This window comes from Corvus cornix, chromosome 12 (genome assembly GCF_000738735.6).
Source record: "Corvus cornix cornix isolate S_Up_H32 chromosome 12, ASM73873v5, whole genome shotgun sequence".
Classification (NCBI taxonomy): Eukaryota; Metazoa; Chordata; class Aves; order Passeriformes; family Corvidae; genus Corvus; species Corvus cornix.
Genome location: NC_046342.1, coordinates 3,752,751 through 3,766,550, shown reverse-complemented (window position 1 = coordinate 3,766,550; position 13,800 = coordinate 3,752,751). Strand labels below are relative to the sequence as shown.

At 64.8% G+C, this 13,800-nt stretch overlaps 1 protein-coding gene across 1 annotated transcript; it reads left to right on the top strand.

The window, feature by feature from the left end:
- Positions 1-6,248: 6,248 nt before the first annotated feature.
- On the top strand, positions 6,249-13,488 carry CAMKV (CaM kinase like vesicle associated). The gene is given in 12 exon segments (XM_039559191.1): positions 6,249-6,352; positions 9,441-9,549; positions 10,755-10,886; positions 10,965-11,039; positions 11,117-11,255; positions 11,335-11,455; positions 11,745-11,820; positions 11,912-12,048; positions 12,126-12,204; positions 12,278-12,365; positions 12,501-12,801; positions 12,804-13,488. Coding segments are annotated over 11 exon segments (1,356 nt in total). The 5' UTR covers positions 6,249-6,352; positions 9,441-9,454; the 3' UTR covers positions 12,917-13,488.
- The last annotated feature ends 312 nt before the right edge of the window (positions 13,489-13,800 follow it).

The window sequence follows — 13,800 nt, the reverse complement described above, 5'->3', positions numbered from 1 at the left end:
CGAGGGCACCTGCACAGCGGTGCTGCTGTGGCCACCCTGGAGCTGTGCCCCAGTGCCTGCCATGCTGGGGAACTGCTCTGCACCCTGTGTCCCACCATGGCCCTCTCACCTTGGCATGTCAGGGAGGTTTTTCCTAAAAGTCCTCCTCCCAGCCACATCCAGCCCGTGGCCAGGGTGGCTGTGGGGCACAAGGCATGTGGGGAGCACCACACTCCTGGGCATGGGGTGATGATGCCCCTGCAGTCCGTGGGCATGGTGCCCCTGGGATCATGGCATGATGGATGCCTGGGGCATGGGATTGTGGTGCCCATGAGATCGTAATGCTCCTGGGATGATAGGTGCTCAGGCATCAGATCAGGATGCTCTTGGGGTCATGGATGCCCAGCCATGGGGTCAGGGAGCCCAGGGCATGGGATTACAGTGTCCCTGCCATTGAGGTGCCCGTGGGACCACAGTGCCCAGGACATGGGATCACAGTGAGAACACGATGGTACCCAGCCCACCTCCTGCTCCCCACCCTGCCTGCCTGCACAGGGTCCAAAGGGCAACACTGCTCCAGGCTTGGGGCTGCTGTCTGGTGACCAAGAGTCATTACGAGCTTCACTTAATGACACCTTTATTGCTTCAGTACTGCCTGTGCTGGGACAGTGCAGCTCGTGCCTCAGGGCATGCCCAGAGATGGGCATGGGGCTGTGATGCTCTGCCATATGAGCTGGCTTTCTTTGTTCCTTTTGATGGAAGTGGTGGCAGATGTCACATTTACAAGGAACTTGTCCTGATGAAGAGGTCCCTTCTGCCCCAGTTTTGGGGCAAAAATTGCCTAGAACAAGACACTGGAGAAGAGGAGGGGAGCAGTGATGGGCATCACTCCCCTGGGTGCAGGTCCAGAGTTCAAGGCAGGGGGCAAGGGCAGGGTCTGGGATGGATGGATGGATGGATGAATGGATGGATGGATGGATGGATGGGAAGGGGATGCTCCAGGCAAGCCCAGGATGGGCAGGGGATGCTGAAACACGCATGGTCCGTGGTTGTGGGCAGCACTGCTCCTGCTCCATGTCCAGCCACACGGGTCCTGCCGCCAACACTGGCTTTAAATAAAACCTCCTCGGCTGCTCATTAAGCAGCGCTGGAGCCGGGGGCCACGTCAGCTCCCATCAGCCAAGCTGTCCGTCTCCACCGGCGCCTCGCACCTGCACGGCTCCACCACCGCACGCCCCGAGGGTATTTTTAGTGCAGCTGGGTCCCAGCATCCCACTGTCAGGGCAGCTGCCAGCACCGTGCCTCAGTTTCCCCACCGTGCGACAGCTCTGCTCCCCTTGCTCGGGTTTTGGGGTGACCGTGACCTCCAGTGCAGGTGCTGACCTTGCACGTGTGAGGCCAAGTGGCACCATTTTGGCTCGCTGCCGAATTGCTGTGGCAACGGGAAGGGCCCAGCACCGCATCGTTATTAGGACTGGATTAGAAATGGGAGGTGCTGGGCGGTACTGGGCACTGGTACTGGGGGTTGCTGCACCTGGGGGACAGCCGGGGTGGCTGATTGGGGCACCTGCAGCAGATGGGATGCAGTGATGCAGGGATGGATGGATGCATGCATGCATGGAGGGATGGATGGGCGGATGGGTCAGTGGATGCACGGATGCGTGGATGGATGCATGGACAGACGGACACCCTGGGTATTGCCCTCCTCAACACAAAGCAGAGTGGTTGCCCGGGGCTGTGGTTGGGTGGCAGATACGTGCCAGGCCTGCTGTCCAGTGGCAGCTGTGGGAGCACCCAGTGGGAGCAGGGTACCCGGTGGGAGCAGGGCTGTCTGTGCCGGCGGTGGGGGTGGCACAGTGAGCTGCTCGTTAGCTGACGAGTCTGGCGTGGTTATGGTGACGTGCGTGAGGGCGGCCCCTGCTTTAGGCTGCCCCCCTCCCCCCATGAATGTGCTTGCAGAGATGACAGATTTCATGCTAATCCGCATTTATCCTGCCCTAATTACGCTGCGGGAGGTGAAGAGAGAGCACCCAGACTTCCATGCCAAGAGCTGGCATGTGCCCACCCCTGTCCGATGCTGCCCGACGCTGCTAGCTGGGACTGGAGCTGGCGCTGTGCCCACTGCCATGGCACCAGGGACAGGCAGGTGACCTCTCAAGGTGGCACTTTGCATGGCACCTGGCACCCCTGCCCCAGCTGGGGGGTGTCTTAGAGGTGCTACCTGGGCACCCACAGGTGGGCACTGGGTGGCGGCACCCTGAGGTGCTGTGTGGCTGGGCATGGTTGGCGGAACACCGGGCTGAGCTGTGGGCAGGTGAGGCCGTGCCGGGCCGTGCCATGCTGTGCCAAGTTGTGCCAAGCCACCTCGTGCCGTGTCCACCCGCCACGGCTGCGGCAGAGCAGCCGGCGTCCCATCCCGGCAACGCGCCGAGCACACACAGCACTTTAAATGTTTTATTTGGGGAAAGTGCTGTCGTTAGCAGGGATTAATTATTAAAATCGGAGCCATCTATAAAACATTGAGTGCCGCACGCGGGCTGCGGTGCACGGGCAGAGGCCGGGCACGGTCCCGCCACGCGGCACCGCCCGGGGATGCGCTGCCACGGCGTTTGCCGGTGATGCCGCAACGGCACCTCGGCAGCGGGGTTGGGCTCCTCGTGGCAAAGTGGGTGCGGGCAGCGGGTGCCACGGGGTGGGGGCTGCACTGGGGACGGGTAAAATTGTGCTAAATCAGCGTTTGGGTGAGGCGGTGGTCGCCGGTGCCAGCCGTCCCGGCGAGAGGTGGCAGGAGGCAGCAGGCAGCGCCGAGCTGTTTTAGCGGCTGCCGGTGCTGGGGAGCGGGCGTGAAGAGCAGCCGCCGCGGCACCGGCGTGCCATTTTTAGCAACCGGCAAGTTCTGCTAATGATGCCTGTGAGCGGCGGGGGGGCTGCACCCGGCACCCCCAGCCCCTGCTGCCCGCACCCCCGGCCCCGACAGCCAGCCCTGTCCCTCTGCCCTCCCCGCCTGGCTCTGGAACCTGAAACTGGGGGCACCTGCACCAGCCCAGGGCCACCCCTGCACTCACCTGGGGCTCTGCTGGCCCTCAGGGAGCGCTGCTGACCCCCGGAGAGCTTTGGCGGTACTTGGGAAGCTTCAGGGACCCCTGGGAAGCTTTGGAAGCCCCTGAGGATCTCTGCTGGTCTCTGAGGAGCTTTGGTGGTCTCTGGAAATCTCTGCTGGTCCCTGGGAATGTCTGGTGACCCCCGGAGGAGCTTTGCTGGTACCTGGGGAGCTCTGCTGTCCTCCAGGAAGCTTTGCTTTACGCCAAACCGTTCCAGGTTATAAGGCACATATTTTTCTCCTTTCTCTGCGCCTGAGACAGCATCTGCCCCCAGCTGGGGAAGCTTGCCCCATCCCAGCACCCATTCAGGACCAGTGCCAGCCATGTCCCAGTCCTGGTCCTGGTCCTGGTCCTCTCCCTGGGGCCAGTTCTCTCCCTTGGGGACAGTTCTCTCGCTGAGCTCTTGCCTGGTCCCTATGGTTGCAGGTACTGCCACATGGAGACCCAGGGGACCCCCAAAGCTCTTTCAGTGGGAAGGGGAATCAAACCCTGATGCCATGTCATCACTGTGGTGCAGGAGTACACTGTGGAAAACAAGCCCCCTTTCCCCATCAGGGCTCCAGGGACAAGAGCCAGCCCTGGATGTGACAGGGACCACGACAGTGGAGAGGTACAAGGCTTTGTGTGCTGTCGTCCACACAGGAACAGGCCACATCAGGAGCAGGCTGGCCAGGGACAAGCAGCCACAGTCAGTGGTGCCCAGCCAGGTGTGCGGTAACCCTGTCCTTACCCATGGTGTGGTCACCAACTGGGAGGGCTGGCAGAGCTGTGGCACTGTGGGGGACACCATGCCTGGTGGCCAAGCTAGATGTCTTTGTGGCTGTGTCCCTTGACGCCTTCCAGGGCATATGGGTGCCACGGGACACCTATGGGGAGGGCAGCCCTGCCACTGTGCACCCCCACTGCTGTTCATCCCAGTAAAGGGCCAGGGGTGGCGATCAGCAGTTGCACCGCCTCTTTTTCTCTCCCCCTTGCTCCCCGCCGGCCCCCCGAAAGGAGGGATGGGGTTTATTTGGCCCCGTTGCCGGGCCGACGTGCGCAATTATCGCTGATTGCCTGGCGGTTGCCATGGCGATGGCAAGCACGCAGAGATGCGGTGCCGCGTGGTGCTTGAGTCACGGACACGCTGAACACCCCCCACTGCACCCCACTGCACCCCAACACAGACACACCGGACACACGCCCCACTGCACCCCACTGCACACCAACACAGACATGCTGAACATGCATCCCACTGCACCCCAGAACAAACATGCTGAGCACCCCCCACTGCACCCCCCAGCACCATCTGGGCTGGCCCTGCATCCCCTTCACCCTCCTGGGACAGGGGGATACAGCCAGATGTCCCCCAGCTGAAGCAGGGGGGTATGTCCAGGTGTCCCCCACGCCGTGTCCTCCATCTGAGGCAGAGGTGTACAGCCAGGTTCCCCCAGCCCTGGCTGCCCCACCTCAGGCATCCCAGGCTCACTCTCTCCAGAGGTACCATAGGAAAAATCACCCCAGACCAGCCATGCCACCTCCCACCCAGCTCTGGGGTGTAGTGGGAGGGGGGTGGGTGCATGGGGCAGTGGGACACGGCACCACAAGGACAGATGCCACTGGGCTCAGCAAAGCCCATCACCCCAAAATGGGACATGGAGTGGACCAAGATCTGAACCAGAGTCAGGACTAGCAGGGGACCAGAGCACAGTGATGGGACCCTGTGGCAGTTCTGCCACGGGCAGGAGGCTGGTGCCAGGAGGTGACAGGCACGAGCTGGGGTCAAGGGACAATGAAGAAGTGCCATCACATCCCTCATGCTGCAAGCCACCACCGGGCAGCCCCGAGCCACACGGGTGCCTGCCGGGTAATTGTGACTTATGCTCCAGGTCTCCATGAGGTGCAGAGATTAATAACCGTGGCTCACTGCTGCCAGCCGGTATGATTAAACTCTTGATTAGAAGCTCAAACTACAGTGCTCTCACACACCCTTAATTACCCAGCATGGGTGGTGGTAGGCCCAGGGCTCGCAGGGCTCAGTGCCACACAGGGGACAGGTGCCGGGGGTACCCAGCTGGCTCTGCCTTGGGGTGCTGGCTGGTCTCCTGTGAGCAGATGGGAGATGCTGGCTTTGGGACCCTGGTGTCCCCCATCCATGGGCGGGGGGTGCTGTGGGTCCTGGATGGCCACATCCCTGTGGCGTCTGAGGACGGCGCAAGTCAGGAGGTTTGGGGAGCTGGGGTTTGGTGGGCGCAGGGGCAGGAGGGGAGGGAAGTGGGGGTGCGGTTCGGAAGCGGCACCATATGGGCCGCAAATGCCAGCGTGTGGCATGCAGCCGCTGGGGAGGCTCCGCACACGTGGCTGCACTGCGTGAGGAGCGGGGGGCGAGGGGGCTGGGGAAGGGGCTGGTGCCCTGCTGTGCCCTGGGGGCCGTGCTGCCCACTCCAGGCTGTGTCCTGTGCCTGGGCTGTGGGCAGAGGTAAAAGAATCAGGGTGACCGATTTCTTGTCCCTTTCTTGCTCCTTGTGGAGCTGTGGGGCAAGGACAAACCCTGTCATGGGGAAGTGAACAGAGCCTTTGGTCCTGCTGCTGGAGGAGAAGTTGCCTGGTTCCCACTGGATGATGGCACAGAAGCAGGAACATCTGTCTATCCGTGTCCTCATGGTGCCTTTTAGTGCCCTCAGGGGACAGACACCTGTGATGCTGAGCCCACGCTCAGCTTTGCTAAAATCCTGCTCCCATCCCTTCTCATCCCATCTCGTCCCGTCTCGTCTCGCCCCATCCCACTCCATCCCATCCCGGGCCAGTGGCCATGGCACAGCCCAGGGGATCTGGACCACCCCAGAGGGTACAGTGTGAGGTCCCATGGGGTCTCTGGTCCCATGGGGGCCCGCTCCCCGGGGCGTGGCGGTGTCCCAGCCCGGTGACAGTGTCCCGGGGACCCGCCCGCCTCGCCCCCCGCGATGCCGGCGGGTCCCAGCGCCACGCGTGACCCCGTCCCCACGGGCGGGGCGCGAAGTTTGGCGGTGACGTCAGGGGAGGGGCGGGGCGTGCAGGGGGCGTGGCCCCACGGTCCCGCCCCCCCAACTTGCCGCGCCGGGCGCGCGGGGCCGCGCCGCGACGGACCGACGGCTCGGCTGGGATCGGCTGGGAGCGCTGGGATCGGCTGGGATCGGCTGGGATCGGCCCGGCTCGGCCCCGGCCCGGCGCGGGAGGGCGGGCGGGAGGGGCGCGCTCCCCCCGAGCGGCGGCCCCGGGCCGCGGCCCCCCGTTGCGGTCGGAGAGGCGTGCAGGTGAGCGCCGCGCCGCGCCGGACCGGGGGCGAGGGGGGCCGGGCCCGGCGGGGGGGGGCGTTGCTGGCATCTGTCACCGTCTGGCCCGGGGCTGCCCCCAACTCTCCTCCCGCCCCCGGTGGCTCGGGACGTCCCGACGGGGCCGCGCGTATCCCTGTCCGGTGCGTGCGCGCCCCGACGGCTGCCCGCCGCCGCACTGCCCCCACGGGCACCCCGCGTCCCCCAGACCCCGAGCCCCGACGGGCGCCGCGGGCACGGCGAGCTGCCGGAGCCCGGCTCCCCCCGCGCCTCCCCGCTCGCCCCCCCGGGCCGCTGCTGCCCCGGTGCCGCCCCCGTCTCCGCGCAGAGCCCGGAGAACCGGGCCGGTATCGCGGCAGGGGATGCTGCCGAGGAGCCTCTCCCCGTGCCCCCGCCGCCGAGCATCCCTTCCCGGACCCCGCACCTCTCTCTCCCGCAGTCCGCTCCCTTCCCGCTGCCGCAGCGCTCCGAGCCGGCCAAACGCAGACCTCCCTGCGGTGCGCGGCCCGGGCTGTCCCTCCGCACGCCCCGGCCCGGGGGCGGTGGGACTTCCCCAGCCCTGTTTCAGCCCCAGCCCGGGAGCTCCGCGGGCAGCGCTGGGCCGGCCGGCCCCTCCGCCTCCCTTCCGCCTCCCGCTGCCTGCCCGCTGCGGGCACTAGCAATATTTCGGTCCGTCTTAGCCCGGCTGCGTTTTCTGCCTCTCCCCGGTACATCCTTCCCCCGGGACGCGGGGGCAGGATGGCAGGGGGGAACCCCCCACGGACATGTCCAGGGCAGCTGCAGGTGGAAGCGGGGCTGGAGATGAAATACAGCTGGTGGCACCTCACACCGTGGGGCAGAGCTGGGGGTCGGGGGGTTGGGGGGCCCCGCTGGCGAGGGCTGCACGGCTGCGTCATCCCTCCGTGCCATCCCCACCCGGCCACCCACTTCCCCGCTATTGTCTTACACCCGCTGTTGCTTCTGCTCCCAAATTAGACACTTGGAGGGGGGTGCTGGCTGCGTGCGGGTGCCAGCGCAGCACCGAGCCTTCCCCCCGGCACCCCGGGGAGGGAGCACTCATCCCTTCGCCCACCTCTTGCCTGGGTGCCCCTGCCCCAGTGGGGGTGCTCTCACCTGTGGGGTGCAGGTGCTGACCCCGATGTTGGGCTGGGTGCCAGCCTCCCTTGCAGGGTATCCCAGGTGTGCTGAGCCCCCCAAAGACAGCCTGGGGCAGGGGAGGGTGGCAACGCTCAGCCCTAGCAGGATGGGTCCCCACTAAACCAACGGGAACTAATTTTATGAGCGCAGATTAGCTGAGTGCTCCCAGAGACAGCAATAAAATCCCGATATATCATCCCACCCGGGTCCCCTTCCCGGCTAATCCTGGCACCATGCCGCCAGTGCTGGCAGCCTGCCTGCCCACCCGCAGGCCAGCCCTACCCCTGATGGTCTGTGGCGCTGAGCCCATCGCCACACCAGCAGCTGCGAGGACAGCCCTCATTCGCCTTGGCCAGGTATAGTGGCACGGCAGAGCCGGTGTCGTGTGGCATGGGGACACAGAGGTGCCAGGCAGGACACGTTTGCTGGGAAAGCTGCTGGGATGAGTCAAGTGTAGGCTGGAAAGCCTCACCCAATCTGGGGCACAAACAGTGGTGTCCCATGGGTGCTCTGCTTCTCTTTTGGGACTTCGTGCACACTGAGCAGGATGAGGGCAGGTGCTCCTACCCGGTGCAGGCTTTCCTGGCAGGATGGTGCCTGGGTGCCTTGCGAGATGGGAGCACCCATCCTACGGGCATTGCTCCAGCAGGCACAGAGGCAGGTCAACCCCAAAGGATGGAGGCAGGAAGGAGTATCCCCCTATTCCCTGGCTCACGGCACTCACGTCCCACCCAGGTTTGGGTCAATCACCCCAGGGAGCTCTTAGGTGCATGCCCTGGGTGCTGCAGGCAGCACGCCTTCCTCCCAGGGCCCGCACAGCAGGGATGGGGCTGTGCACCTGCAGGTGGGTCGGGTGCTGCTGGGTGCTGCCGGGTGCTGCCCGTCCCTGCCCCCTCCAAAGGATGTGCCGCTTTCTGCATCTTCAGCTCCCATTGCCATAGCAACAGGCTCGGCGCTTGGGTACCCGCGATGCCGGCTCCCGCATCCCGCATCCCGCAGCCATCCTGCCCGCAGCCCTCACCACCGGGCCCTGGGTGCTGCCAGTACGGCCCAGCCAGGCCCACACAGCACAGCGTGGTGTTTGGGGAGCTTTAGCACTGGGCAATGGGTGCCTCCAGCATTGTGCCAGCCTCCCATCACAAGGTCCCGCTCAGGCCCATCCGAGAGGGCTGGGGGGCCCCAGGCAGCTCTGTCATCTTCTGAGCCATCAAAAAATAATGTCAGCTGAAACTTCCTCCTGGTAGCATGGTGGGAAAGGGAAAATAATCACTTTATGTGACCAATTTTTTTTTCTGGGAAGCTTCCAGGAAGGATCTGGTTTTGAAGGATTCCCAACAGGGAAGCAAGGGGCAAAGCATCCTTCCTATAGGGTTGGAGAAGCTGGTGTGTGCCAAGTGTCCTGACCGCTGCCAGTGGCAGGAGGACTGGCACCTCCAAGCTGCAGTGCCACCTGCCTGGTGCCACAGTCAGGGCTGCTTAGGGATGGGAAGCTGAAACTGGTGTAACCCACTGCACATGTGACAACGTGTGACAATCTCTGCCTGGGGAGGCCCCGTCTGTTGAAATGTTACCGTGGGCAAAACTGGGCTGAGAAACAGGAAAGGATCTGTTCACCTCCGCTTGCCTCCCCAGTGGGTGCTTCAGGCACTGTGCTAACCCTGACTGCTAATTAATCATTAATAATCTACAAACAGGGGCCAGAGGGGCCAGTTTGTGGCTGTGCTGGCAGCCTGAGCCCAGGCAGAGAGGCTGGATGCCACGGGGATGGATGCACATCGGTGGGGCTGGGCACATGGCGGCTTGTGGCAGCTGCAGAGCAGGAGCGCTGCTGTGCTCAGGTTCCACGTTAATTAGCACAGCTCGGGAGGGTCTGCTGTGGCTCTAGGGGGGCTGGCAGTGCCGGGGCACTCACTGCCTCTCCCTGCCCTGCCAGCACCGGGCCCTGCGATGCCGTTTGGCTGCGTGACGCTGGGAGACAAGAAAGATTATAACCAGCCGTCTGAGGTGACCGACAGATATGACCTGGGCCAGGTCATCAAAACGTGAGTTGGTCCCTCCACGGCCCCACGGATGCCCTGGGGAACCCCAGCCACCTGTGTGGGGCTCTTGGGGTGCTGAGGAGTGGCACAACACTGCCTGCGGGGGCTCTTGGGGTGCTGGTTCCCAGCTGGGCTGGGATTGCAGGGTGTATTTTGGGGTGGCTGTACCCTAATTAGTCCCTCTTGATCATGGGTGCATGGGGGATATTCACAGCTAGCTCTGAGGAGGGCAGTGAGCATTCCCACTGCTGCTGGCTGCAGCTGGGCAGCTCCCTGTATCCCTCCCTCCTCCCCTCAAGATTTGCAGGGATTGCAGCAATTCCACACGATCCTGGCTCCCCTGAGCACTTTGTGAAGCAGGAGGGCTCTGCTACAGTGAAGGAAAGGCAGATGTCACTTGGGGGGCAGTGGAGCTCTGCTGCTTCCCCCCAGCTGTTATTGCTGTGCTGGGGAACCTGTTAGGATGCACTCCAAAAAATTAAGCCCTCACACCCATTGAGAGCAGCTTGACTGCAAAATATGCACCAGAATTTTTTTCATCAACTTCCAAAACACCTGCTTGGCCACAGGTCGCGCCTGGCAGGGTCACACTGGGTGGCAGTGGGGACCTTGGTGCTCTCAGATCTTTATTGTCTGGGCAACTTGTCCCAAAGCCCGCAGGTCACTTCACTGCTCCCCTCCACCCAGGGCAGTGGCCACAAGGATTTCGGCGCAGCCGGGGGGGATTGGAAAGCCAACGGCTTTGCTGGAGCAGTGCCAAGTGCCCCCGGGGGCTCCCCTGCAGCTCCAGCCTGGCCGATGGCTCAAGCACCATTAATAATAGAACAGAAATACTGCAGCTACCAGCACATCTCCCCTTCTTTCTCCCCAACCGCTGCGCTGATGTTAATGTCGGGTGTGCTGCTGTTCCACCTCGGCATGAGTGGCTTTGCAGTGGCTCTTACCCCTACTGTCCTGAGGATGGGGGTTTTTAACCAGCAAATTTTCCCCCTTCCCTATCTATTTGCTTCTTCCCTATCAGTTGCTTCTCGCTGCTGTTTTTTCCTTCCCCTCTAAAGTGGTTTTGAGCCACAGCTTTCTCCCACTTCTGTGGCATCTCCCCTGACTGCTGGGATCTGGGGGAATGCTGGCAGGCCCAGGGACCACCCAAGCACCCCCAGTCTCAGTGGTCCCCAGGAAGGGGGTGATGTCTGGGGGTACCCTTGCAGGGAGGAGTTCTGTGAAATCTTCCGGGCCAAGGAGAAGACGACGGGGAAGTTGTACACCTGCAAGAAGTTTCTGAAGCGGGATGGGCGGAAAGTGCGGAAGGCAGCCAAAAACGAGATCATCATCCTCAAAATGTGAGTGCTGGGGCTGGAGGGGATCCTGTGCTACTCGGCAAACTGGGAACTCCCACCCATGCCCCTGTCTCTCTGCAGGGTAAAGCACCCCAACATCCTACAGCTGGTGGACGTCTACATCACCCGCAAAGAGTATTTCATCTTCCTGGAACTGTAAGTTTGGGAGATGCAGGAGGGTGTGGGGTGGCCCCACCCGGGTGGGTGGGTCTCAGCAGAGCTGCTGTCTGCAGGGCCACTGGCCGGGAGGTCTTCGACTGGATCCTGGACCAGGGCTACTACTCGGAGAAGGACACCAGCAATGTCATCCGGCAGGTGCTGGAGGCTGTTGCCTACCTGCACTCACTCAAGATTGTCCACAGAAACCTCAAGGTGGGTGGCAGGGGGCTAGGAGCACCCATGGGTGCTGCGATGCCCCCCGTCCTGGCACTCACAGTCCCTGCACTGGCAGCTGGAGAACCTGGTGTACTATAATCGCCTGAAGAACTCCAAGATCGTCATCAGTGACTTCCACCTGGCCAAGCTGGAGAACGGGCTCATTAAGGAACCCTGTGGCACCCCTGAGTACCTGGGTGGGTGAGAGCCAGCCAGGTGGGCATGCAGGGGTGGGCAGTGCTGGGTCCCAGCAGGTCCCTGCTACTCCTTACCATCCACTCCTTACTACCTGCTGCTGTACCTCCCATTCCCCATCACCCTGGGGGCTGATCCTGGGTGCTTCCAGTGGGCCTCTCCCACTCCTCATCACCTTGGGGGGTGTTGCCTAGGTGCTTCCAGTGCGTCCCTCCTGCTCACCATCACCCCAGGGCCAAGAGCCCGGGGGCTGGGGACCCCGGGGGATGGTTGCTCTTCTGTCTCTCACAGCTCCGGAGGTGGTGGGACGGCAGCGGTACGGGCGGCCGGTGGACTGCTGGGCCATCGGTGTCATCATGTACATCCTGTGAGTGTGGGGTGAGGGTCAGGATAGCTACAAGGGCTCAGGGCTGGGGCTGGGGCTGGGGCCGGGCTGAGCCCCCCACCACATTCCCCAGCCTCTCGGGAAACCCCCCTTTCTACGAGGAGGCAGACGAGGATGACTATGAGAACCACGACAAGAACCTCTTCCGCAAAATCCTGGCTGGGGACTATGAGTTTGACCCACCATACTGGGATGACATCTCGCAGGCGGGTGAGCCCCACACTGGGGGCTACGTGGGGTCCCATGTTGTCCCCCACCAACACTGACTTCTCCCCCTGTGCCCCCAGCTAAGGAGCTGGTGACACGCCTGATGGAGGTGGAGCAGGACCAGAGGATCACAGCAGAGGAGGCCATCTCCCATGAGTGGTGAGCAGCAGCAGGGTCAGATGGGGAGCCGGGGGGGCTGGTGGGGGCTGCTCACCCCTCCCTGCCTCCCCAGGATCTCTGGGAATGCCGCCTCTGACAAGAACATCAAGGATGGCGTCTGTGCCCAGATCGAGAAGAACTTCGCCCGGGCCAAGTGGAAGGTGGGTGTGGGTGTGCCGTGCCTCAGTGTCCCCTCTTAGCCGAGCCCGGTCCCCCAGCACGGGGCTGTGATCCTGGTGGGGCTGCCAGTCCCTGCCCTTCCGCCAGCCCCACGCCCCCCCGCCTCTCCCCCGCAGAAAGCCGTGCGAGTGACCACGCTCATGAAACGCCTGCGGGCGCCCGAGCAGACGGAGACGGCGACGGCGACGGCCCCGGCAGCGACTCCGGCCGCGGCCCCGGCAGCAGCTCCAGCCCCGGCAGCGGCTCCGGCCCCTGCAGCGACCCCGGCCCCGGCAGCGACCCCGGCCGCGGCCCCGGCGGCCACGGAGCCCGCGGCCACAGAGCCTGCCACCGACACGGCCACGGCCACGGCCACGGCCCCGGCCCCGGTCCCCGCCACGGAGCCCGCAGCCCCCGCCGCCACCGCCCCGGAGCCCGCAGCCCCGGCACGCCGCCAGCCGCCGCGCAGCCCCCGGCTCCCGGCACGGAGCCCGCCACCACGTGTAACGAGGCCGGGGCCACCGCCGAGCCCCCCAGCGAGCAGAGCGGCTGAGCGGCCCCCGCGCCCCTGTACATAGCCCCGGCATGGCCCCCCCTCCCCCGCCTGCGCCCCCTTTTCTACGTGCCCCGCCGGAGAGCCGGCCGCGGGGCAGAGCCCTGCATGGCGCCCGTTCCCCCATGTCCTCCCAGCTCTCTCAGTCTGTCCCCCGCCGCCGTCCCCTCCCCCGGGGATGCCCAGAGACGCGGAGCAGCCCGCCCCGGCCGCACGCCCCGCAGCGCTGGGGGGGGTGGGCGCCGCGGGGCCCCCCGGGACACGCGTGCATGTGTGGGACCGCAGGAGGGGCCGCGCGGGACGGAGCGGGGGCCGTCCCGGAGACCCCCTCTTCGTCCCGGCACCCCCGGGGGGGACACGGGGACCCGGGGGCAGCCACACGGCTCCCCACGCGTTGTGCCTGGAGGACTCCCACTGCCCCCCCCGTGCCCCCTCCCCGGTCCCCGCTTCCCCCCTCGCAGCTGCATGCCTGCAGGGCCGGCTCTGCCCGCGGCTGCCGCCGCCGCCCCGCGCCCCGCCGCTGTCTCTCTGGCAAATAAAGACCCCGCTGAGGACAAACTGAGACAGCACCAGCGCCGCCTGCCCAGTCTCTCTGTGGGGCCGGGGGTCTGCCACGCGTGCCGGCAGCACGGGAGGGACTGGAAGCGGCACCGCTGCCCGGGCGGCGAAGGCAGCAGGACCCCGTGAGCGCTTGTCCCCGGGAGGGATGCCGGGTGCCATCGCTGGGCTCCGTGCGGCGCCGGCGGGGCCCGGGGGCGCGGCTCCCTCACGCCCCGCCCGGTCCGGCCCCGCCCCCTCAGCCCAGCCCCGCCCTTGGCCCCGGAGCGGGAGCCCCTGAGGTCACTTCCGGGGCGGGCCGGAAGCGGCGCACTCGCGGTCGCGTT